The sequence below is a fragment of the Pholis gunnellus genome (assembly GCF_910591455.1).
Source record: "Pholis gunnellus genome assembly, chromosome: 19".
Lineage (NCBI taxonomy): Eukaryota > Metazoa > Chordata > Actinopteri > Perciformes > Pholidae > Pholis > Pholis gunnellus.
In genome coordinates, this window is record NC_136546.1 from 8,649,569 (window position 1) to 8,676,224 (window position 26,656).

General features: G+C 42.3%; 2 protein-coding genes across 2 annotated transcripts in view; one reads left to right on the plus strand and one right to left on the minus strand.

The window, feature by feature from the left end:
- ryr3 (ryanodine receptor 3) overlaps positions 1–1,834 on the plus strand; it is a gene marked incomplete at its 5' end in the record, with an annotated part of 102,176 nt that extends 100,342 nt beyond the window's left edge. The window contains 1 exon segment of the mRNA XM_079180418.1: positions 608–1,834. Coding sequence (XP_079036544.1) covers positions 608–703 — 96 coding nt within the window. The 3' untranslated portion in view covers positions 704–1,834.
- On the minus strand, positions 1,488–26,489 carry aven (apoptosis, caspase activation inhibitor; the record flags this gene model as incomplete). Its single annotated transcript, XM_079180421.1, has 6 exons — positions 1,488–2,021; positions 2,719–3,028; positions 3,125–3,220; positions 3,997–4,067; positions 24,609–24,780; positions 26,295–26,489. The coding sequence occupies 6 exons, from the start codon at positions 26,487–26,489 to the stop codon at positions 1,867–1,869; spliced, it is 999 nt and encodes a 332-aa protein (XP_079036547.1). The 3' UTR covers positions 1,488–1,866.
- Between the last annotated feature and the right edge of the window lie 167 nt (positions 26,490–26,656).

The following is a 26,656-nucleotide window of genomic DNA, read 5'->3' on the forward strand; positions in this document are numbered from 1 at the left end:
TATTGTTTTCGACATGCTATATTATGACTTTAAAAAAAATACTACACTAAGACTTTTTTATAACATTCTATGCAATTACTTTTTTCAACACACTATACTAAGACTTTGTTTTTTTTTTAAATGTCGACATACTATATGATGACTTTTCTCAAATTTTTTTCGACAGGTATACTATGAATTTTCAACATACAATTACTTTTGTATGACTATTTTTTGACATACTATGACTTTAATCGACAGGCTATGCTTTGACTTTTTTCATAATTCTTTCGACATACTATACTACATTTCTTACTATACATTTTTGATATACTATGAATTTTTTTCAACAGGCTATACTATAACTTTTTATGACTTTTTTCAACATAATATACAAAGATTTTTTAATGCTTTTTTTCGACACGATACTATGCCTTTTTCACATTTTGTTCGACATACTATACACCCTAACCCTCTTATTTTTTTTGACAAAACACTAATTACTTTATTTTTGACGAAACAGCCGTCAGTCATAACTAATCTTAATACGTGAAATTGATGGAGTGCCGCTGTAACGGTCTCTAAACTTCTCAGCGTCATCAGATCTGTTTTGTCCTTCCTCCTCCAGGAGTCGTTTGTGTGGAAGTTGTACCAGGAGAGATGCTGGGACTTCTTCCCTACTGGAGACTGTTTCCGTAAGCAATATGAGGACCAGCTGGGTTAGAGAGGGTACATTCTTGTGTTGTGCCTCTCTACTTACCTTCCATCTGAAAGGGACAGTGAACTTGACCACTCTCTGGACTTTGTCTGCTGCCATGGCGATACACACAAAAAAAAAAAATGAATTCAAGAAAACGATTTTAAGACGAATGACTGATGGGACACGAAAAAAAGTCACTTGCCACGACGCCTCTTATATGCAAAGTCTTCTTTTGATTCTGATTCACATTGCCTTTTCACTTGCTTAACCCCAACCTGTTGCACAATTTGTTGTGTGTAGACATTTGATACACAAGAAGGGTTACAGCGTGACGACTGAATGTCTGAATATGCACAATTTCTCGGTTAACGCCGGGATGTTAGTGTCATGTTTTATCAAACCAACTTGAATGGACGTGTGCTTCTAGTATGATCAGTATTGATCCGGTAAACATTATACGACATGAGTGAAACCTAATCTGCCTTTTTAAAATGAGGCGTCACAGAAAACGGTTCGTCCAGGACCACAGACGACATACTTTAGGAGTTATCAAGTGCCGGTGTGCCTTATGAGAAACTATGCAAAGAATATATATTGTATCCCCCTCCTGACACAAGCAGCGCTCTTCTTCTGGATTAGTTACAAGCAGATGTAGCTCAGGCTATTAAATTATGAAAAGAGAAAACATTTGTTGTATAAAATCTAGATGATAATTGTGTAAATGTAGCTTAGTTTGGTTGTTTCCAAGTCTTGCCCACCTGCACTTCTGTCCACAGTAGATGAGCCCTTAAACAGAGGGAAAAAAACACGTAGTTCAAGGATTTATTGAGGACAAAATGGTTCACTGCTATTGTATGGCTATTTGTATGTATGTAGTCGCTTTGGTAAACTGCATTTCTTTTGATGAGGGGGAGGAAATGAATAAAGCAACTAACGCAATAAAGCAACGTTTCACTATCTCTCCGTACTTTTTTGCATTCGAGATTCCTCGGACTGCGACAATCCTGCGATGTGTAACTTTCACAAGGAACAAAGAATTCTGTCTCTAAAACGTGAAGTGCAACAGCAACATTTGCACGTATCACATTTCTAATACTGTCATCTGAAGGTTGAGTTAAAAAGCAACGTCCAGTTTCCTTATATACATCGTATGTCTTTAATCAAGTCCTTTCCTTGGTGGTTGACGGTCAGGAGATCATGCTGTCGAGCCAGTCCTCCAGGTCTTCTTCTGTCATTTCCTGCCTGACGGAAGCAGACTTGGGAGGTGTGACATCTTTGTCTTTCACCTCATCCATTTTCTCCTCTATCAACACTGGCTTCATCTCCTTCACTTGCTCACACGCTGCACAGTAAAAGAGCACAAGGTGGAAAAAATGTGACTTTCCAAATGATTAGTTCTTAACATAAAATCCAGTTTGTGCTCGAGCACCCTTCTATGCTGAATATTAATTTCTGCAGATAGATATTGCTGCAGTGAGATTCTCCAAAATAAAAATGTCATTGTATATTAAGTCATAATAAACCGTAAAAAAAAAGAAATTAAAAAGTCAGAATAGAATGTCTAAAAAGCTCTATAAAGTCAAAGGGAAGCATGTTGAAAAAAATAATTGTATAAAATAGTATATTGACAACGTGATGTAAACGTCATAAACAAGTCATAGTATAGTACGCTTTAAAAAACGAATAAAAAAAAAGTTATGGTATAGTATATCATAAACATGTAATGTAAATGTACATGCGTAGTATGTCATAAAATTAATAGTATAGTATGTTGTACAAAAACTTCATATGTCATAGTAACAGAAGATAGAACATGTTAATTGGTCAGTTTGAAGTTGCTGGTTTTGACAGAGCCAGGCTAGCTCCTCCCCATTGTGTTCAGTCTTTATGCTAAGCTAAACCTAGCGGTTTGTTAGCTGTAGCCTTCATACTTACTGTACAGACATGAGTGGTATCAATCCTCTCGTGTAACTCGCCCACAGAACGTGAATCTAAATACCGTAGACCATTTTTAAACAAAACAAGTTGAATATACCGACCTTTCTTTAGAACCGCACTCTCCTCATCTGCGACACTGACAGATTGGCTTCCTGACACATCCCAGGCTGGTTTCTGTAAACTGAGCAGCTGGTCCAGCTCCTCATCACCATCCTCCTCCTCCTCCTCCTCCTCCTCCTCCTCATCCACCACCGGAGGCTCTGAGCTTGACGCTGGGTTTGTAGCCACGGGGACTGTCTGGTCGGTGCCGACGGTTTTTAAAGCTGCAGACGGAGGAGTAAATGTGGCCGCTTTGGGCATCTCCGGTTTAGGTGTGAGGGTCAGAGTGGGCAGTTCTAAAGGTGTCGACACCTGAAACAGGATCAGCGTAGAAATGAATGCAATGCAAGTCAAACATTGGTTAGACGATTCTTTCTCCAGTGCAGGATATTCAGTCTAACAGCCTACCTGAAGCAGCTCAGCCTCCAGGTTGAGTCTCTGATGAAGAGGCACTTGTTGAAGAATCTGTGCGAGCGCTGGAAGGTCCACAAATACTGCAGACATCTAGAGAGGGAACATGACAAAGCTGTACAATCAGCCACAATCTAGTGGTTTACGTTTTCAGATCGAATGCGTCTCTAACTGATCATTTAAAGTACGATATTTAGAGATCACTGTGACTGAGAACTTAAAATCTACAGCCACAGCCCACTGGATCTTCATCAGGATACGGAACCAAAAGACTGGCATGAAGTAAAATATATAACTATAATTAAAGTATTGGGAGATCTATTCTGCGGATGTGAAAACCGTGTTCATTCTTTATATTGTAATTATCCTACTAGTTCATTTGTACAAAGCATCGTAGCTCTGACTGTACATAAGAAGCAGAAAGAGTTCAGGAACCGAATGCTGGTATAGAGTCAAAGGCTCAACTTTAAGATTACAGAGAAATGTGTGTTGAAGTAAGCGATCACAGCAAAGTCGCGTGTACTTTTAAACAATCGAGTCATGTTAGTAAAAGCGATGCTACTTTGGTCATCAGTATCAGTCCTGATCTCGAATGTGAGCATGAGGAATCAGACTTCTGAAGTGAAACAAATATGTGCAGTTGGAAGTCCAGATAAACTAGCAGGTCATTGTAATTGTCGAGACGCATCAATCAAACCCACTAATGTCAACCTAGCGCCGCGAGGAGGCTAACAATGCTGCTTTCTAACTGCTGTGCACTTTCAATCCAAACCTCATGTCTGTTTGAAGGATCCATACCCAACAAAGTGGGTTGAATCCATGAAAGACAAAGAAGCAACGCAGAAAGACTGTGTGGGATATAGATTTACCTGACTGGCTGAAGATGAGTCCGTCTCCCAGGCCTTTTCTTCTGAAAACCGGAATTGAGTGAAGGAATCCCCTGAGAAAGACACACAAGACCAGAGTTTGACATACAACTGCTCCTACAGGACTGCTGTCTGCTCGAGTTTAAATAAAAAACAACACTCCTCTTCTTCAGTTTGCTCATGTCTCTAAAAATACAAGCACAACTCCAGGCCCGTGTAAGCCTTCACACCTGAAATGTCTGAAATGCTAACGCAGGGTTTCTCTGGAAAGCGGTTAGGAGCTTTGTGCAAAGTGTTGATCGGGATGAGAGTTAAAGCAGGCGAGCATGCGACGCCACTTCGCTTCGAAAACATCGACTGGCTGAGGGGCTCTTGTAGCTACAAAAGGCACCGAGGTCGTATTATTAATAATCACAAACGGCAGCAGCGGTGCCGCACATCCAGTCGAGACATTTCAGAGCTGTTGGCAGCTGAGTTTTTGAACCAAACAGACGCAGATAAACAAAGGAGAAAACTGTCCAGATGAAACCTGTGTTGGTACAGAGAGAGAAACCATGTGGAGTGCTCAGTCAAAACACATACGCATCCAATAAAAACGGCTCAACGAGGGATGCACTGTGTCAGATGTGAAGCACCACTAATAAAAGAAATCTCCTCATGTTGTGGATGTGGCTTTCACCGCAACCGAGCGGGAGTGTTTCGTAACTCTGGGTGGAATAACAGGCTGAATGTGAATACCTTTAGATGAAGTAGAGAAAGGTCATCTTTGCTCAAACGTAGACGGAAGAAATACTTGAATACTTGAGGGGGGAGACCGCTCCGTCGTCTAACATCAATACAAATCTATAGCTGTTTGAGGCCCTTTAATTGAGTTTTACAAGACTGTACGTCAACAATGCATCTACAGTATAAATAAGTCTACCGTCTATCGGTTTAAAACCAGCAGCAGTTTTCAGTCAGCAAACAAATAGACTTTTTCAAACCGAAGCTCCACAACACGGGATGAGGATGTGCACTGCTCACTTTAATCAAAGTACGCTGAAGCCGAACAGTGTGCGGGTGAAGCGCGGCCGACTCTGCTCAGTCTGCCACACACAGATGGACGGCCAGTGGGAGACCTGACGGAGGAGCCGCAGTCAGTCGCAGCCTCTGGTTTTTTGTTATATAAAAAGACACTCGGCCGCTTCACGCGGAGAGACGCTCAGCACCATCTGCGGTTTGTCCTTGATTGCTCGGCTGCGCGGGGGAGTGAAAGGGGGTCAAGAAGGAGAGGCCGAGTCCCCGCTGTCAAACGGGCCGAGGGAAGCGTGAGTTATGAATGGAAGCTTTATCAAGGTTACAATGACTGCGAGGCAGGCGGATAAGAGAACGGGAAAGGGAATGTCAGCTTTATGTGACGGCTTGATGGGGTGGACGCCTTTATGTCGGGCCGCACGGGTGTCTGTTATCGAGGAGATCGACAAAGCTGGGCATGTTAACCCCAGGTATGGTGGACGTAAAAACTAACATCTTAAACCTAATCTTAAGAAGATTGTTGGGTAATGATATATCTGGGCGCCTCGCCAAGAAAATAAGAAACCAGGGAGCCGACGCGGCGAAGCCTGTTGAAGTAATAGGACACCTTCAATAATCACAAAAAAGCTGTATAATCATGTCTTTCACATGTTAATATGTCCACTCCGGTGTTAATGCAACAGCTTCAGGATTCAGTGTGAGACCTCCTGGTTCATCCCTCTTGTTTTGTTGTTCACAACTAAACTGAACAACTGTGTTAAAAATGTAATCTGCATCGAGTAGAAATCACCCTTCAACAGTGGGCCTCTCACTCTTCCGTTTCCTCTTTTTTCCAACTCCTGCTCCTCTCTGTTTAATATATTTGCAGACTCTAATCCTCCTCCTCTTCCTCCTCCTCCTCCTCCTCCTCCAACACACAGAACTGCTGACAGCGGTGAACTGCCTCCCTCCTACACCCCACAGCCCGGTGTCATCCTGTTCTGTGTCCATGGAAATACCATCCCAGGTAGTTGGGAGAGAGAGCGCTGACACAACCATGGCAACAGCTGCCGGTGAGGATGAGGAAAAGCTTCAGTCAAACCTCCAGAAGACAGAAAGAGAGAGGGGGGGAGGAGGAGGAGGAGGAGGAAGAGGAGGAGGAGGAGGAGGAAGAGGAGGAGGAAGAGGAAGAGGAGGAGGAGGAAGAGGGGCGTGTGTGTGTGTGTGTGTGTGTGTGTGTGTGTGTGTGTGTGTGTGTGTGTGTGTGTGTGTGTGTGTGTGTGTGTGTGTGTGTGTGTGTGTGTGTGTGTGTGTGTGTGTGTGTGTGTGAAGAAGAAGGAAAAGAAGCGAATGAAGAAAAATGAAAGAGCGAGCGAAGCCAACTCTTCATTCCTGCTCGTCCAAACAGACCTGCGAGACTTAAATCCCCTCTCTGCTCTCGGCCGACACGGTTTTCAGTGCACAGCTACACCTGTAGTCTCACGCGTGTGACCGAGCTCTGTGGAAAATAAACAGGAACAATACGCATTTCAGTCAAACTGCACTCCACTAAATCAATGCTGCTGTTCGGGCTTAGCTCACACATGTCAAACTTGAAGATCATAACTGGAACAGGAGCGACAACGACGAGCTGATTAATCGCTAAAAAAAGAGCAAAAATATCAAACAACTTGTTTGACTTTCCTGTGTTCTGCATCAGTGTAAACTGAATATCTTTTGGTTTTAGATTCTAGGTTGAATAAAACAAGACACATGTGGCCTTTCTTATTTCAAACATTCCATAAATCAAACGATTAACTGAGAAAATAAGATTAATTAACAGAGAAGTTAATATCACAAATGCTAACAGTGGCTGGCTAACAGGCAACCAAGGCCATGCTCCTCTAACTCGAGATGTCCTCACGTCAGCTAGAAGAGCAATCTATGCTGTTATTGATAAATCTACAGAGGAGCAGCACAGGACCAGAGCAAAATATGGATTCATGCAGGAACCAATACTGAAACACAAGTGCTTTTAAAAACATTGATTCATCTCAGTGTTAAAACCACAGCCTCAAAATAAACCAATGTATGTCATGGAGCTAAGACAAAGCTGAAAGTGAAATTTGAAGTTTTTATGAAGAAATACGATCGAGTTTAAGAGTGTTTAACGACATCTTAATACACCTGTACTTCTTTTCTTCCTGAGTTCATTTATTCATTCCATTCTACTTCTGTGTGAGTTATTCTGTTGTGTATTTAGTTGATGAAAGGAAAATAAGATAAGTTAAATAGAAATACAGGCTATCAAGAGTCCCATTAGCAATGTTGGTCCAGAAAGCTTCATCATTGTTCATCAGGCAAACCTTTGAACGCCGTTAACATCGTAACAAAGCCCAAAGCGGTTTGTATCTAAAACACTCAACTTCAGAAAAACGGTTCCCGTCCTGCGTAGGAATTTAGTTAAATATTACTGCGATAGCTACAAATGCCAGTGAAGCTCCTGACGTCACGCCACACGACTGATTAAAGATCAATTCATTACCCGAATGATTGTCTGAGTGCGTCAGCTGGGGCTGGTGAGCCTCGGTGAGTTATTCCACAGTGAATAAACACTGCATTACTCACGCTTTGTTCTAAGTGGCTCGGCTGGCATTGTGTAACTTCTGTATGATGTGGTATCCTGTCTCTTGACATCCTGCTGGCTGAACCCCACATTAACAAATGTGGCTTTTTTTTAGCTCGCAACCCGAGCTGAGCTCTCTGAGCTATCTATGGCTCGTCCCGCTCTCATCTTTTATATTAGGGATGTGTTGTGGCCGCCGCTCCCGCCTTTCTGTTCCGCTCCGCTCTTTTCCTGCTCCACTCAACTCCACTCTGCTCTCACCCTGCCGCTGTTCATCTTCACCCCCCCCCCCTCCTCCCCTCACTCCCCTCGTCCTGCTTTGTAAGACTGTCGAGCACCGGCACCGAGTCAGGACCAAGAGAAGACGGGCTGGATGTGTATCGCTCTGCTATACGTAGAGGGTGATGAATAGAGGAAAGGCATAAAAGATGTAGCAGGATGACAGAAAGCTAATGATGTTATTACTGGACTTCTATTAACAGCAACGTGCACCTAACGAGAGCATTAATGCCACCAACGTTTGCACTGTGGAGTCTTCTTTTACCTTGTATTTGAGCTGAAACGAACAAAGAGAAAAGTCAGTAATTGAAATGGTTAGATAATTAGAATAAGAGAATTTGCTGCATTTGTCCGTTTTATATTGAATATCTTTGGAGCCTCAGTTAGAGAAGAAGTATGAAAGCTTTTAAGACGGTACACTTTCAATAGCAGCAACTCTACGTTACAATCCTGAACACAAGCGGTTTATGGGCGCGTCCCTGTGTCCGGTTTGCCTGAGCATGCCGCTGTTGCCCTATTGGCTGTAGTGCAGACAGCCCCCCACACACACACACACACACACACACACACACACACACACACACACACACACACACACACACACACACACACACACACACACACACACACACACACACACACACACACACACACACACACACACACACACACACACACACACACACACACACACACACACACCACAAACATCAGTGGTGCACATCCTTGTTGGGTGAGCCACACCTTCAGCATACAGCGGTGCACAGACTCGGTCCAACGCACAGCTGCAGCCTGGACTTAGCCTTGATTAGCCACCTTTCTTGGAGCAGCGACTGGTTGAATAGAAACAGGAGGGGACGTGTGAGGAGCAACGGCACCGCTGCTCAGTCTCCACTAACACCTGCAGTGAAATGTTGACATTTCACCAGACTAGAAGAGGAATATGCTCATTCCCTGCTCCCCCCCCCCCCCCTCTTTCATTTAGCAGTAGAGTAATGGCGTGTGATAGGTGAATGATTACTTCTCTTTTAAACCGGCTGTCGTGGCAGATCCTCTCCGGATAAGAGGCGAGATGGAGCGAGAAAACTCATCGAGTGTTATTACTTCGGTGACAAATCCCGTCTGATGGGTGTTTGGTCGCACTAAGAGGAGGGACACGATGGAAATTGTCAGAGAAAGATGAAGGCAAAGATAAGAGTAAAAGATTGAGGGAAGACGGACGGAGTAAAGCAAGAAAGAGAAATACAGACGGGAAGAAAACATGCAGGAAAGACCGTTCGGGGGAACTTGTTGCAATCTGATCGTCTCTCCGAGAGCTACCGCACCTCCAGCGTGCTCCCTGTCACGCCTTTTTAACCAAACCAATTAGCCTAACACGGCGCAGCGCTGAGACCCACTATGCATCGATAAATCACTGTCTGTGCTAATTGCAATTAAAATCCTGAGCAAACCAGGCGAGACAATAAAAGAGGGCTGAAGGTTTACTCTTAACTTTTAATGGCGATTGCGTGAGGCTGTGTTTATGACAACGTCGTATTAGAAGAGCTCCAATCAACTCGAGGCCTCGTTCTCATTAGACCTGTTGAATATGGCCGGTTCAGAGCCGAGATGCTGGGATACCTGGGAGCTAATCCATCATAATCAAACAGGTGATACAGACATCCATGAAGCGATTTGCTGGATATTATTAGGCTTCAATCCGTGTTGTTTTTCATGTTTTATATTCATTTACGGACTACTGGGATCAATAGTGTCAACGAGAATTATGTAGAGCTAGTGCAGCGTACACAGAACTGTTGATCCATGTCAATGTGCCACAAAGCATTGTAAGCCTGAATCTGTATATATAAAGTAATATTGACAAAAGGAAAATTCAAACTGATAAATACTAGAAATGTTACAGACTTAATGAGCAATCCTCACAAAAATACATTTGTAATCATATTTTTTTCCGTTTTTCAGTTGAGCCAAACGGACGATATCCCCCACAGGCTCGTGGTTACCGTAAATTGCTATGTGACGCTACGGGGTGTAATGTGTTTATCAATGTTGTTTGTTGTTGGTAAAACTGTGTATTGGCTGCATAACTGCATATATCTCAGAATCAAATTAATCTCGTTTTTGCTCTGGTGAAATTGTCTCTCCGTTATGAAAGGCACTGATGTGTAACTTTTGCCAGTTTTACTTCTGCTCAAAAGTTACATGTCACATCCTGATTACACTCATCTCCATATTCAACTTCTAAAAATCAAACTGCCTGCACCAGTGATGACCTACTGTGGATGTGTTGAAGACAGTAAAGAGGGCGAACGCCAGTTATTTTGTGTTGTAGAGATTTGTTTCCCTTTTTAAAATAAATTAAATTCTGGTGTAAAACAAGACCTCAGTGGTGCTTTGAACTAAATACTAACATTAGCAGGGCAAACATGGAGTAAGTACTCTGTTGGTATTAGTATGACTTTAGTTTAAGGGGTACTGGTATCGTGATTTTTAAGCAATACAAACCCAGCCGTAATGGTGGCGCTACAGGGAAAAGTCCGGGGGTCATCACAGTCATTGGGATTCATCCTCTGGGGACCATGAATGTCTGAACATAATTGTATGGCAACCAACATCCAATAGCTGAAAATTACTAAATCTATTACAATTGGAAACAAACTTTAACTTCATCAACACTTTCACTCTCAAATTATTCAGACTGCAGTTGGAAATTAAACAAACCTGACACGACAACAGCGACGCATAAATGAAATGACAAATAGACACAAACCGACCTGTGAGACACGTGTCATAATAAACAGGACTGAGTGCATCGACCAAAGACTCCCCAGTCACAAAGCTAAACCATGCAATAAATCCAATCTTTAGACACAATCAATACAAACAACAATTTCAGAACGAGGTAGCCTATTATCACTCCCTCATAGGAAACGCGTTTTTTTTAAGCTGCTCCCTTCATCAGACGTTATCGAGCTGCAGACTTACGACCAGACGATACGCAGAAGGCAAATCAGCGAAGAGCGAGTGTGTGATTTAGGCTGACATGCAGCCTCCCGGCGCTGGTCCCTGTGGCAGAAGTAACCATCGGCCGAGAGTGCCGGGACATCTGGGTCCCTCATTAGGAAGATGCAAGGACCCTCAGCTATTAGGTTAGCTGAACAGATGAGTAAACAGCTAATACTTATCAACACCATGCTTAAAATAGATCAATAGCGTGACACTTGCGGGGAACACTGAATTGCCTGAACACAGATCCGACGGGAACATAGAGGACGAGAAAATGCTTCCTACACACATCTGGTGCATTTTATTTGTTAAATTGATTGGAAAACTGTGTTTTTGTTTTCACAGGCAAAGCCTGTTTTCGTCTCTTTACAAAAAGGCTTCAAAAGGCCACAGGAAGATAAGAACAATGCACCCACAGGCAGCTAAATAAAGACCTGAGGATCGCCTTAAATAAGCACCAAACTGCCAGAAAGTGTGAATGTTTCAATCCTTTGAAGACTTGAGCGGATGAAATGTGACAGACATCGCAGTACTGAAATCCAAACAAGACATCCTGAGCAGCCACCCCGGATTGATCGATTCCCTCCAGAGATCCCGAGTTCCTGCGTATTTGTAGTAAATTCATCAGGAGACACTCATAACTGTCTGAGTCTGACTGAGTCATGGTGCTGCCGTCTCAAAGACACTAAGCACACACGCCACCCCCTGCACTCTGCTAAGACACACTTACAAGACAAATACAGTTCGTAGGAACATCAATTGTGCTCGTGGCCGCACGGACACAATGTGGAAGAGCTCTTTTCACCAGATTCTTTGAATCTTACGAACAAAATATTGTGCCCAGTCTTCTGGTGTACAATTTCCCAGAGTTCATAGTGACGTCTTCAAATTACTTGTTTAGTCTTAACAGTGAAAACCATACTGTGGTCTACAGTAAACTGTACTTCCAGCTGTTTATTCTGTATACAATATTTTACTCATACCGGCACTATATATATTTTTAACGAACTGTATATATATATATCTTAGCATATTCATATCTACTGCTTATTCTATATGTATTCTGTATATTACAGTTTATTCTGGATACTACTGAGCACATTACTTTTACATTTCTGCACTTTTGGTTAGACGCTGAAGTGTATTTCGTTGTTTCAGTACCTGCACTCATCATACACCATGTATGCATTGGATGACACATTTCTCGTTGCGAGGGAAACAAAGATATATTAAACATCTTGCACAGATGTAGACTTATAAAAACACAGCCCGTCTGATCCTGTTTGTGCAAGCTGTTTGACTGGAACTCTGCCAAAAAAAAGTAAATGATTGGTTCAAAATAAAAACCTCTCAAATTACACATGCAGAGAGGATGTACTGTGGAAATCAACAGCGTGAGTCAATAGGTCAACAGGGAGGCGCAGACAGACGCAGCCTCACATTATCATGAACCAGAGACACGTACGCGGCACCAGTATATCGACATCTCTCACTATCTGCCTTTTGAAGACCATAACAAGAAAGGCATCGATTGATAGTTTGAAATTCATTCAACACTTATGTGAGAGCCATTTCATTGTCACTCATGGGAGCGTTAGAGGCATCAGTGGACCATTGACAGGTTTACACAGCAGCCGCATGGTAGACGCAGACACAGGGCAGCCATAGAAGGGTCAAAATATATATAGGTGTGTGTATAAGATTAGACTCTAACCACATTCCACTCTGTCCAAAACCTTCTCAGCATCTAAACATTCAGAGTCCTTTGAGTTCGAGGGGTTGTACATAATATTAAGCCTCTGACATAAAAAAAAAAAAGCATGTCTGTTTATAAAGCCCGTCTGGTAAGAGGAAATTAAAGATGGCAGGACTGTTTCCAAACACACATAGCTAATATTCCACAGTCGATAAGTAATAACATTGGGCGGTAGGAGCCGCAAGAGAGGGGGCCTTCAGTCTTTTATTGTATTAATGGAAGCTTTCCATGACGCTTGAAGGAGAGAAGTGGTGTCCAAGGAAAAGGTGAGGGTGCTGATCAGCAGAGGGGATTCGTAACCATAACATTCCTGTAACAATCGACAGGAAACCCATCTTGGTGGCAAGGATACGTGAAGCATTGCCCCTCGTGAAATCTCCTCAACTGTGGTGGGCTCCTTCAGCTCGGACGCTGTATCAACGTTGGGATGTATATCTATAACTGATAATCAGTTGTATGCACAGGCTGCGATGTGCCGTCTATATAGATACTGAATTGAATATTGGACATCTCGGTGGAGTGATCTTGCTCCACTAGTCTGTACGTTGACATTTAGTGAAATCTATTTCATTGCCTGCCTAGATGTTGTGAGGCACAAATGCCCCGGAGTCAACTCTGCTGGTGTTTTCTGTTGGAGCTTTTAATGACTCTCGTTCATCTTGGTTCCCCCCCAATTGCGGACTGAGGTCACATTCATATTCAAAAGGCAGGCTATTAGGGACTTTGGAGGAGCAAGACATGCTCTCAAACGTGAGTAACGGGGCAAGCTCAAGATGGCACCATTACTGAAGCCAGTCATGCTATTGATCCCTTATTATCTACATTGGAGGGAATGTTACTTCAGTGAACTAAAGTAGTTGAAACTCATTTGAATGCTACTCGAAGCGATGGTCATCTGGGTTCGCTAGTGACACCAACGCCTGTTGACAGAATTGGGCGCACACTGGTGTTTGTTTAAAATAAAGACCGTTTGACTGATGACAAATGTTACGTTTGGTTGGTCACAGCTAATGAGCAGCCGGAGTTGACAATAAATGCTAAAAAGAAAAAAACGCTCAGACAGGACGAGGATGCATCTGGTGGAAAGCTTTATGTGCCATTATTATCAGCACTTCCATTGTTATTTACCACAAGACAAGCAACACAGTGTGGGAGGTGGAAGCACACAAAGCAATTATCATTAATTGAAGCACAGAAACACACCATTAAATTACAAATTTTCTTTTTAAACCGCTGTCTTTTAAAATAATTGGCTCAGCTTTAGGTAATTAATGTCTATCTGACAACGCAGATCCGACACAATTATATATCATCCGTAGACGAACATCAATAGTGAATATTTTGACGGCCACCGACGCATTTGGTTTATTGGAAAGTTTTCATCCGTTTCCCCCATAAACTAGAGCTCTTCACTGACGGTTCCACAGTCAGGTGGAAGCCACAACGCTCTTGCTGAATCTGAGGTTCAACAAATTGGTCGATGCCGTCTTTCCAGCTCCGTAGCACAAGCTTTCCTTGGGAGGCTGAGCGACATGATACCCCCCGATGACCTGAGCACAGCCTTTTGGTCCAACTTTTAAATAATGGGAACCACCACTCTTGTCTGTCTCGAACCGACAAATCTCTTGCTTCCTAGATATCACATAGATGTCAACGACATCTGAATAAATACAGCTCATAATTGAAGACGTGTGTGTAGTTCTCTGATCAATGACGTAAGCCTGTGATAACCTCTATTCTCAACAATATTGGTGGTTAATAGCACCGGGACGTAGTGCTGATGTCACAGGTTCAACTGTGTGGGCGGAGGCCTGTGACGTTCCCAATCTGCAGCATTCGAGCAATCACCGTATATCCGTGTGCCTCGCATGAAATCCCTGGGGGATGCATTAGACACGCCTCACATCCTTTGTATTGCATTCTCCTGAGGATCAATAGCTAGCCTGCAGCCTAGGGGTCCACAGGAACATACATGATGTATTAACATGAAAGCAAAACAGTTTCAAAGAAATGCACGGCACCCCGGCCTATTCAACCTGTTCAATCCCAACAGAGTGAGGATGAAAAGCTGTGGTCCTTTCAGGGTAAGATGTGATTTCTGAAGGAGCCAGAAAAATGGTGGCTCTTCAGTGCAGGCTAGCAGGGCGGGAATCAAACCCGCAATTATAATAATTGCATAATGGAGCGACAATTTTCAAAGCCAATACCTTTGTTGTCGTGAAAAGACTGATTTTATGCATGCATGACGTTTCACAATGCACAAAACGATATTATCTAGAGAGTAAAGAGAGCTCCATTTCTACCACAGTGTTCAAGGAGGAGCAATATCAATATTGTATTTTTTTAAAGAAATATATCAAGACTGGTGTCATGGTATCTAATAAGCATCATTAGGAGAGTAAAGCAGTGTGGTAAAGTACGGTACAAACACAAACCAGACAATCTGCTTTGGTTGGGACAAAGTCCTCCTGGTAAACAATGTCCATAAAGTCTGTTAAAAACACATTTCACACACTGTTTTTATTCTCATGCACTAACATCAAAGCCCTGTGCCATCACACTTTGCTAGCTTTGAAGAGCGGTTGATTTAAAAAACATTAGAAAAATGGGTTTAGGTTTAATTACGTTGAGAAGTATATCATTTCTATATCATCGGTTTGGCAGATATAGCTGCTGACAACAGTGTACAAAGATATTGCACTCTCAAATTCACATGACAACTTAGCAATGGGTTTTTTTTAACTGAGGTCAAGAGAGTTTTGGGACTTAGGTGGACCAGAAAATGTTGAGAAACCTAGTCTAAATATTACCCTGCGAACAACTCGTGGTAAGGTGCATAAATAAATTTAGAAAAGCATAAAACGTCATCCAATACCGTCTTCATCACTGCTGCTCACCTGTATGAGGCCTCGTGTCAGTGGGACGTTGGGAGCTGATGGCACGTTCCACAACACGTGACGTGACGTCTAAGTCGCATTGCGTCAACGACAGTCACCGAGCTGTTCTCCACTGGAATGGACGCTGCTTACTGATATGAACTGCTGGTGAATTCAGCAACAAGTAGGACATGGATGACAAGCTAAAAGGAAATCACCAAAAACAGCAAATAGCCCAAAGCATGGCTTCAGAGCAAGTCAAGCATTAGCTCGGGACGTTAAAGAGCCAATACCCTCGACTAGCCTCTTGCAAATAGTAGATCAGTTTCGTATTATTGATATTTTCCACGTTTCTCCTCATCCATCATCTAATAATACTAACAACTCATTATATTTTCCACATGGCTCTGGGGAGGCTGAAGTCCTTCCTACCAAAAAGATGGATAGCATCGTTGTGGTGGTGATACAGCTGGGCAACGAATCAAAAGAAAGTTACAGGAACCGACAACATGACTCTCTAAACAACCACATTTTAGTCGTGTTTAATACATGAATTCCTTCATACAGATAAAATTACTCAAATGTGAACACAGCTGCTGGTGATTGCAGGTGAGAAAGTTAAGTAAAGTGATATTTAGATCCATTTATAATTAATTTAGATCCAATTTAATTATTTAGCTGTGAATAGCATATTAGCATAGTGCTAACTACTGATCATGTTCACTAAAACCATAATCCATGTTTTTCTGCTAATATATGTAGAACAGCTCCACTGTGGGGACAGAGAATCTTGTGCACAGGTGTATTACATAAGATGTCATTAATTAATCCTTACTCGGGTTAATTGTGAAACTAGTTTTAGGTGACATTGCCCTAAGTGGCAGTAACTGGGATAAAGTGTCTTGCCAGGTTTATAAAAGTGGTTTCCTTACTACGGATAAGAGCTGGATCGATATCAGCTGGGTCGATATATCGCCTGATATTAGCTTATTGTAGATATATATCGGTATCAGCGTTTATATGGGCGGATGAGCAACAACAAATGTACATGTTAAACTAGGTTTGTGGTCATTTAGAAACAGCGTTACAATTCTGTTTGTCCACCAGAGAGCGCTGACATGTGCAATTTTCAATTGTAAAATGTATTGCTCAGTATGCATCTTAGTCACAATAAAAAAAATAAAAATCTAAGGGATCTTTATCCAGATTGCTTGCTTACATTCTGGGTTTATGTTTTACTAGAGCACTGTCCACCGATGTATTCTTAAATAGCATATTTTAAACTCCCAAAAGATCAACATCAGTATGAGCCCCAGAAATCCTGCATCTGCCGTGCTATACGACACTCTCTTCCTCTCTGCTTTTCACTAAATTTCCATTTCAGCAGTTGCGTATAAAGAAGAAAAACACATCTACAGCCATACGCTTATCTGAACAGCGAAGGTCACGCCAACAGAAAGGCCCACACTGAAAAGCTCTCTCTATGAGGCCCTTGAGATTACCTGGCAAACTGAAAGCAGTTCAAAAACTCTGCCAGTCACCAGTGACTGCTTCCACAGTCACTCACGCTACTTTTAAAAAGAGGGGATTAACACTTTGGGGATTAACAAAGTCACCATGAAGTGTGACGTATCCAGCAGTTGTGTGAATGCATTTCCTCTCTGATGAGGACAAACAGCTGTAAGCAAAAAGGCACACAGCGGCCCTTTCTGAACCGCTGCTGACATCCACATCGACTCCTCCTCCGGCTCCTCCTCTCCTCTCCTCTGCTTCATCCTACTCCTCTACCTCCTCACCTCTTCCTCCCTTCTCTTACATGTTGCCCAGTGCTTGTGTGCAGGACGAGGCTTCCGGCCATGTGGGAATTTCTCCTAATAGTGGCTCTCGGTTAAATCTGCACGTTGGTACGGACGTCAGCGCAGCAGCCTTATCAGACGAGGCAAGCAGAAGCAGAAGTCCTTCGATCTGTGCAGCCTTGAGGATCGAGGAAGCTCAACTTCGCTTTCCCTGCCGGTGGAGCAAATCTCGCAGAAAGAGTAAGAAACTACCACTTTTACCGCTTTCATCAATTTCCCAGAAGATGATGAGTTTATCTTTGGTGAAAGAGGAAAAAAAAAAAAGCTTTGATGAGATCTTCACTTGACTACTGCTGAGGACCAGGAGTTCTAGTAATTCACACTTCTGTGAAAAAGGTCTGGACAGCACCAGCGAGGCACCGAAGCTGCTCCGTCACATGGACATGGACACTGAACAGCTGTTGCATTTACCATCTTGTCTCGGAGAGAAACCAGACCGTTCGGGAGCAATACAGCGCTGCACGAGGATGCCGGAAAAACTTGTTCGCATCGAAGCACCTCGTACTTAGCAACTGATGAGGATGAGAGACCGTGTGATGACCTACCTGTATTTGACAAGTGTGTTTTTCACCTCGTTGGAGAACGGAGCGCGGAGGGAAAAAAGTCAGCGAGGGGGAACAGGGGAGGGGAAGAGCGAGCCAGTGAGGGAAGGTGTGAAGCCAACGCTGTGAAAGAGAGAACTAGAGAAGCTGGGAAAGACACAGAGAGAGAGAGAGAGAGAGAGAGAGAGAGAGAGAGAGAGAGCTCTGCCAGACTGAGGGAGTAAAAGGAGAAACAGCGTATCAAAGACCTGGCCAAGCGCCCATTTAACGCTGCAGGATTGTGTTTTGTCAGAGCCATACAGGGTGAGTATAAATTCCGTTTGATGTGGCTATGATGACAGGAAATTAAACAGGGCATAGGAGCAGCTGTCAACTTATTGCTCAGTAAAATCCAATTATAAATTCTAGCGTTTTTTTGTATGGACTGAATAGCAAATATAGCCTGAGTTACTATATTAATGAATCATGGAACAAGTGCTGGGGTTCATCAGCTGTCACTGGTGCTTTTATGAGCTCTACGGCACAATTTGTTCAATGCGGATTTAAAACAGTCACTTTTGACACCCACAAAAGGTTATTAAATTGATCCTGGTTACTTTGGAAAGTCTGGGTATGGCCGTGTAGAGGTGCTCTGTGTTTAGTTTGTTTTTTACTCAGGAGAAAGTGGGAGGTACGAGGAGTAAGATGATTTGATCATTAAAAACTGCTGGGGATGAAAAGTCACATGACTGCAGGACTGGCATCCAAACACTTATAGCACTGCATCCTCGGAGGTATAAACAATGTGATTGTTATCCAAAGAAGTAAAACTGAGCTGAAACAACAAAAGATTAGTTGATCCCCTAAAAATGTAAAAGGCAGCTATTTCAGTAATTTATTAGACTATTTCAGCCATTGTTCTTTTGAAAAATGTCAAAAGTTACACTTGTTTGAGTTTGAGAAATGTTCAAATTTGCAGGTTTTCTGTAGCTGACAATTGCTTTTTTCATTATTGATTAATTTGCGGATAATTTTCTCAATTAATCGGTCGGTCAATAGAACGTCAGAAAATGTCCGTGGCTGTCCTCGATGGTGGTGACGTCATGAAATGTCCAACAACTGTCAAAAACCACAAAATATATAAAGATCTAAAAAATTACTTAAAGCTGCAGCAATAATATTATATTTTATTTGGGGTTTTTTGGATTGTGGGTCAGTGAAAACAAGGTTTCTGATGACTTGACCTTTGGCTCTGTCAGACTTTGAAAGGCGTTTTTCTTTAACCAATTTATCATCATTGAGACAATTTAATTTGAGATTAGTTTATCTGCTGTTTATCATAAAAACAAAATAATAGCAGCCCTGAAATGAAGCCTCACATGTTAAAGTACTAGACAGTCACACAATGGAACCGGTATTCAAGGATGAAAGTGGGTAGACCGCTCTGTGGGTGAAAGTGTCGACGATCCACCTGCTGCTCTATTTGACCTCACACCATCCTCCGCTGGCTTCATCATAATCACCAATTGCAGGGAAACGAACCACCAGTGATGCGCTTGGCTTCCTGCCTCATTCCTCTGCTTTGACGCCAGTCTCCTCCAGTCCCGATGGCTAATCAAGTATCCATAACAACACCGGAACATATAAATGAATGGCCTGATTGGGACTATTCATCCCGGTTAGGAAAACGTCCTTGTGTTTGTCAATCTAGTTAGCTGAACCACTGAAGCTCTAATGCGATTTCCTCTCGTCTCATTATGATGGAGCCTTGATAGGTGCCCATTAGCAGCCCTAGACTACGGCTGCGGGGGAGGAGGATTGATCCTTGTATTAATGTGTACAGATAGATGACCGTGTTAGGATGTAAATAACTGCCCAGCAATTCCCCCAAGTCATACAGGCACACGGACACACACACACACAGAACATGGCAATTGCACCATGTGTGATCATTACCCCTTGGCAACCGCACAATCAACCCCCAACAATGCGAGAACTGAGACGAGACAGGACAAAATAAAAATCACCTTCGCGGTTACAAAGACGTCGATTCATTCCTTAAAAAGGCTTAGTGGCATCTTGATACGTTTTTTTAATTCATTCAATACAGACAACCACCTTTCGCCGGAAATTCCTCTCGGATGAAAAGCTTTTCTGCACAAAAGCAGCTTCTAAAAAGCACTGGTCCGGAAATATTTTGAGAATCAAAAGGCGCCAAGGTTTCATCCTTGAAAACCAATCATCGGATTCAATCAAAAACACATGAATGCTAAAAGCACTTGGGCTGTTTGGACAAGCAGCTGGGGCTACATAATCGCCATCTACGAGACACACAAGACGACGCAAATCAACATGACCTTCAATTCAAATCGAACACTCTGTTTACATTATTGCCCCGTCAGGCTGCATTTTTCCTAATCACGCCGAGTACAGTGGAGCTTTCAATAAAGCCTTTGCAAATAGACAGACAGCCACGGACTGTTCTGATGACTTGATTATATATTTGAAATAGATCGTCGAGGCAAAATTCAATGAACCGGTAGACGTCTCTATAGACCTTGAGCTTCGGTTTTCCCTTTTTGGTGCTTTCATTTGTATTGTATGAAATAATAATGCGTGAAGAGATAAGAACGCCAATGCTCCTTAAAAAGGATTCACTGCAGCAGCGAATGCATTTTGGATACAGAAGTCAAATTGAAGTTGAAATATAAGACAACTGAGGTTATATAAATGGAGATTATATAAAGGAGAGAATCTGCACTACACCATCTTAGGTAGAATGTAAGAATGAAAGGAGTGGGATGCATGGACTGCATTATTAGTATTATAGTACTCAGATGTTTTACTGAAGTAAAACTGGCCAAACTACAGTGTGGAAATACTTTGTGCAACATTCAAAGTATTACCATCAGAAAATACTTTCAGCACCAAAAGTATGAATGCTCATTATGCTGAATGTCTCATTAGGAACCATTTTTATATTCTTGAATTATGATTATTTATGCATTAATGTGTTCATCACTTTAATGTTGCAGCTGGTAAAGGTGGAGCTTATTTTAATTACTTTATAAATTGTTGGATAGCTTGTGATTTTTATTCCCCCCTTTGGTTCAATGTCCCATTTATCTACATTTCCCAATTCAGGATTATGATCATTTCAAATGTTGACAAAACAATCTCACATCCATTTAGTAAGTGTTCTGGGGCTTTCAATCACATCACATGATCTTCGTTAGCAGACACCAGTTGCCTGGTGCATGTCCACCTAGATGTTAAATGTTGTTTAGACTGTGCAATAATGGCACATATATTATTTCTATTTATGATTATAATAGAATCACAATTTTGTATTTATTAATTTAAGTAAAAGTGGTGAACACAAAATCACAATTTTAGATTATAGATTAAGTGCCATTGATAATAAAATTGGTATCTAAAGCATTGTATTAAGACATCACTCTCCATCTGTTCAACATGGAACTGGAGTTGTGGAGCAACAGCAGCTCCTCCCAGTCAAAAGGTAACTTTACGCATTTCTCTGTAATCAGGCGGAATTGTCATTTTTACTTTCCACGTTGTTGTCACATTTCAATAAGATCCCAGCTGTGGGGAGAAGATTAGAGGTCTTGAACACGGCGAGTGTTTACAGGTGTTGACAGGTGTAGTTTCCACTCGACTGTGCAGGAAGAGGAGCTAATGATAGTGATTCGTTTCATTATCTATTCAGCCAGAAACTCTGAAAGTTTCACATCCTTTGGAACTTTTGCTAAACAGCAGCCACAATGACAATATGATGTTAAATGCTTATTTACAGCGCAACACGAGTACAGAAGAGTCATAGAGTCAATGCACTAATGTCAACCCCTAAGAGCGTTAAATTAAGCAAAGGTGTGTTGTATTGATTATTCATTTTTTTATTTGAAACAGGAGACGAAGGATCTCTTTACAGTCGAAACTACTGATTATTTTTTGATCAATTAACCTGCCAATTTTCTCGATTAATTGTTAAATCAAATAAAACGTCAGAAAATAGTCTCAACTTGTCATATTTTAAATGTCCTCGTCACATCTGAATGACAGAGATATTCAGCATTTTGTTTTTAAATGGTGAAATGATTATCAATATTGTTTCAGATTCATTTTTCTGTCAATCAATTAATCCACTAATTGTTTCAGCTTTGAAAATCTTCTTTGAAGAGTTGCATGGTCTCACTTTGACAAAACTCCGATGCTTTCTGCCCTTTAATGTCAGGTAGAACAAAACACTCCCCACCCACACACACACGTATTTATAGAGTTTTGTTTTAGGTTGTTCATATGTGCTCAGCTCTCACAACAGCGGACGACAACATCATCAGATAGAAAGCGTCTTCTTAGGCAGCATCCTTATGACTCTGCTGCTTTTGAGGCAGAGGGAAACCTATCTATTTGATTGAAGTCTTGTAAAGTCAGCCCATAATCTCACGCACATCTAAACCTGCTCTGCGATTCTGAATCTTGTAAGAACTTCACGAATCATTACAAACATTTTAAAAAGCACTGCTCTAAATCATCATCTATCCGAAAATACATAACATTTTTGACCTGTACATCCTGTCCATCCAGTCTTGCCAATTCAACAGAATACTTCAACACCTTGGATCCAAAATAAGACGGAGAAATAAGCCCTGCTACCCCCCCCCCCCCCCCCCCCCCCCCCACACACACACACACACACACACACACACACACACACACACACACACACACACACACACACACACACACACACACACACACACACACACACACACACACACACACACACACACACACAACACACACACAGAATTTTTTAGCATAGCATTTTTATGATACTCAAGCCAAGAGGAAAAGGGAGGTTTCTGTGGCAGATTCCTGATTCAACAGCTACCTTAATTGGCCAGGAAAACGACTCTTGAAAGCATCGCCTCCCACATACAATTAAGTATCCTCTAGAGAGCGGCAGCCTCTTGCTGTACGGCATGACTAATCTGACAATGTGGGCAAAACACAGAGACGAGAGGTACGAGTCAAACAACTCACTGGAGAACCTTTGGCATTTATGCTACAAGAGAAGGGGGGGGGGGGGGGGGGGGGACACGGCGCCGCAACGCTCCCCAACTCTCTAATGGCGTGAGAAAAACAATTCTGTGAAATCATTTAGCTGCTGAAACACTCATCCCGAGTTCAAAATGGCCTCATAACTTCATGCGAAAGCACAAGCAAGTCCTGCACAGAATGTAGGACTCAAAACACCAGCAAACTTGGCTTATTAAAGAAATCTAATCAGACAGATATACTAATAAACACAATCATTTAAGATATGTCTTGTGCATGAATTCATTTTAATGCCAGAAATTGTATTTAAATAAAGTGTTCCTCCCAGAATGTTATGACGTTTCCATAAGTCCAAGCCTCTGAAACTGCTCTTAAAGCTGCATCAACAGGTGCTACAGGCTCCATTGTTTTCACCAAACAGTCGCTAACATTGGCTGTGGTGTGATGTGGCACACAAGAGGGTTGTTGGAGCATTTTCACTGAAAACAGCTGCGGAAAAATAACACCGAGATGCGAGACTGAACCAAAAAACGCAAAGCTGTGGGCCATTAAACCAAAAGCGGAAAAATACTGAAATACCCCATAAATCTGAGGGGAACTGCAGAGTCGGCTGATAATCATCACATCGTTTGTCACTATTAGCGACCAATATCACATCACACAATCATTTGACCTTATGTCCATTTTAAAATATTGATTCGTACAGCTTTATACCATTATGAAACCCACAACAAGCATTTTAAAAACACCCAAAACACTATTGGATGGTAAAAGAAAACATAAATTATGTAACGAAAGTAAAATTGTTATACTTTAAAGTTCATTTATGTGTCATCATAAAAAGGAAAAACAACTGGTGGCTGTTTGTTGATTATTAAGTAAAAGGCCAATGTGCTGGTGTAACACTAATTTGCATATTAATACAATTTCACATCCTGTTGATTTATAAAATAACATTTCTCAACTTTAAAACCACAGTTTATGAAACTGTAGCAAGCCGACAGCCAAAGCAATATTGCAAAATGTGACTCATTGTGGTCTGCTATCTGAAAAAAACGTCCTGAATAAGAAGAAGTGTCGAGCTCTGCTCTAATGAGACGACACTGAGCTTTCAACTTGTGCTCCTTTGGGGAAAGAAAAACAAAAACAGGGACGAGAGACTGTTGAGAGCCCAGGAGGCTGAAACACGGAGCACTGAGGCTGAAATTAGCGAACAAAGTCAAACAAGGATTTATGCAGCCGTTTGACAGCAGTGTCCAACACGTTCATTTCATTTGAACTAATTAGGAGACAACTTCAGAAAAGTACAATTAGACTCGCTGGAGTATTTGACACGGTGTGAATATTACATGTCGTTATCCTACAGAGGCTAATACACAAATTAGAAGTCAATACAAACGCATAAATACCTTTGTACCTTTAACCCAGTGATGTTTGAACGTGTGAAATGGAATGAATTTGTCTTAATTGGTTTTATTTCTTTGTTGTGATGCATACAAATCTAAATGAATTATAGGAATATTTTTAGGAAAGTTTTTGCAAAGTTCAGATGTCTGACTTGTCTCCCCCGTCAATGGCTGACTGAACACTGTGGTGGGCAAAACAAACAACCTCCTCGAGCTGTTTTTTGCGGCCCGATCTTACCTGCGGCCCCCAGCAGGACGTGGTAGTCTGTTCCTCTCTGAGCGGGCGTGTCATCGTCAGGCTCCGGCCTCTCTGAGGCCTCATAACGCTCCCAGTTTGACCCCAGTTTCCTCCTGGAGAAAACCTCCGGCCTGTCGCCTTCCTCCTGAAAGTTGTCGCCCTCATCTTGGTCCTGAAAGAAGAGCAACATGGCGGGGTAGCACAGTGAGGAACGAGGGATTTAAGCGACAAAATGGGAATAATGGTGCACCTTTTATAACAGTCTCTCCTAAAAACAAAAGCACTAGGTAATAAAACTGAATACTTCAAGACAAGATCATTTTTCATTTGAAACAATGATGGGACATGTGATAGGACAGAACCTTCAAAGAGCCTTTGCACACAATCAGATTAAGAGATGAACACTGTAGGTTAATCGATTAATTGATCGACAGAAAATTAATTAATCTTCAACGTAAATGGGGCCAAAAATGGTGTTCCACAGTCCTGAAGAGTCAATGTGGAGGTGTTAGTACATCTGTTTTCTGCTGTGCCATCTTCCCACCGGAATTGTTGGTTGGGAAATGTATGTGTGCACCAACTGGCACACCATCACATGACCTCTAGTGTCGTTCAGACATTGTTCAGTTGGAGTAGATCATACAGAACAATACAGACATGGGAGATAGTGTGAAAAAGTCATTCAGGCTTGAAAACTTGAAAAAAAAAAAAGAGTAAACTTTGCAAAGCCAGCTAGTCTTGGGTACAGTGACTAAAGATGTTCCCAACAACACTTCCTCTGACAAAGCTCCACAAAGAGCATTTTTGTAAATTGGCCATTAACACATAGCTCTTATTCATAGATTGGTAGCTAAGCCAAACAAAACGGGTCAAGGTAAATGGCAAGTTCCACTGTGTGACAAAGAACAAGACATCCAAAGCTGAACTAATTTAAATGCGTCTGCGTCATAGAGTTCTTGCCGTTTTGTCACATGGCTGCACAAACCTTTAGGTTGCCATAGAAAAGAGCAGGTGTGTCAGAGGCACAACGCATGCTCAGTTTCTCTGCTGCCCTGTCAAAACACAATCACACACACACACAGAAATAATAACACAGAGCTCATTTTTCTTCCAGCAATATCGTCAAAGACCCCATGGTAGCTATGGATCCATTAATGGGGATTGTTTTTTTTTTTATGATTGCAATCAAGGAGCCCCTGTTCCAACGGAGATTTGTATGATTGCAATCAAAGAGTCCCCTGTTGTTTGCCTTCTACTCCTGTAGTTACCATGGCAGGAGCATCTACTCACAGAGCATCCCAGTGGATATGAGGCTGAGTGTGTCACATCCGAGGCCCGGTGATAATGTGGGAGTGTTTGTGGAAGACCAAGACTGCGTGCATGCTGACAGGAACTCGTTATGTGCACTGAGCATGTACAGTAGAGACGTGTGCAAACACACTTCTGTAATGCACCGCAATCAGACAACGTGTGTGCTGCAGCTGCTTGTGTTCGAGTATGAATCACAGCTCTGCAACTGAACAGAGGCTGTGCTTTGAATGTGTGTGTGTGTGTGTGTGTGTGTGGGGGGGGGGGGGGGGGACCGTCACATATTTGTAAATTGACGTGATTTCACTGTTATTATTCAAAGAAACTATCAATAGCTAAACGCGGGGCAGTCACGTAAACTTCCATGCTCTCTCTCACCCGGTGTTGGAACTCCGCTGAGTGGCCGCTTCCTCCGCGTCCACGGCCGCGGTAGTGGTCTCTTTTACCCCGGCCGCGGTGGTGGCCTGCTCTCCCTCTGCCCCGGTGTTCACCGCTGACGCTGTCGCTGTTGCTTCCACCTCGGCCGCCTCTTTTCCAAGTGCCTCCTCTGACTCCGCTCGGTTTCGCGTCCATTGCTGTCAATATTGGCCGGACGGTTTAACATGTGACACCTTCAAGTTGAACGGAACAAGTGTTACATTGAATGCTGTCCCACGACAAAATGGCGTTTGATGGTTCCGAGTCAAAATAATACATTATAATAATACATACAATAATACACACGTTTTTATTGGAAAACA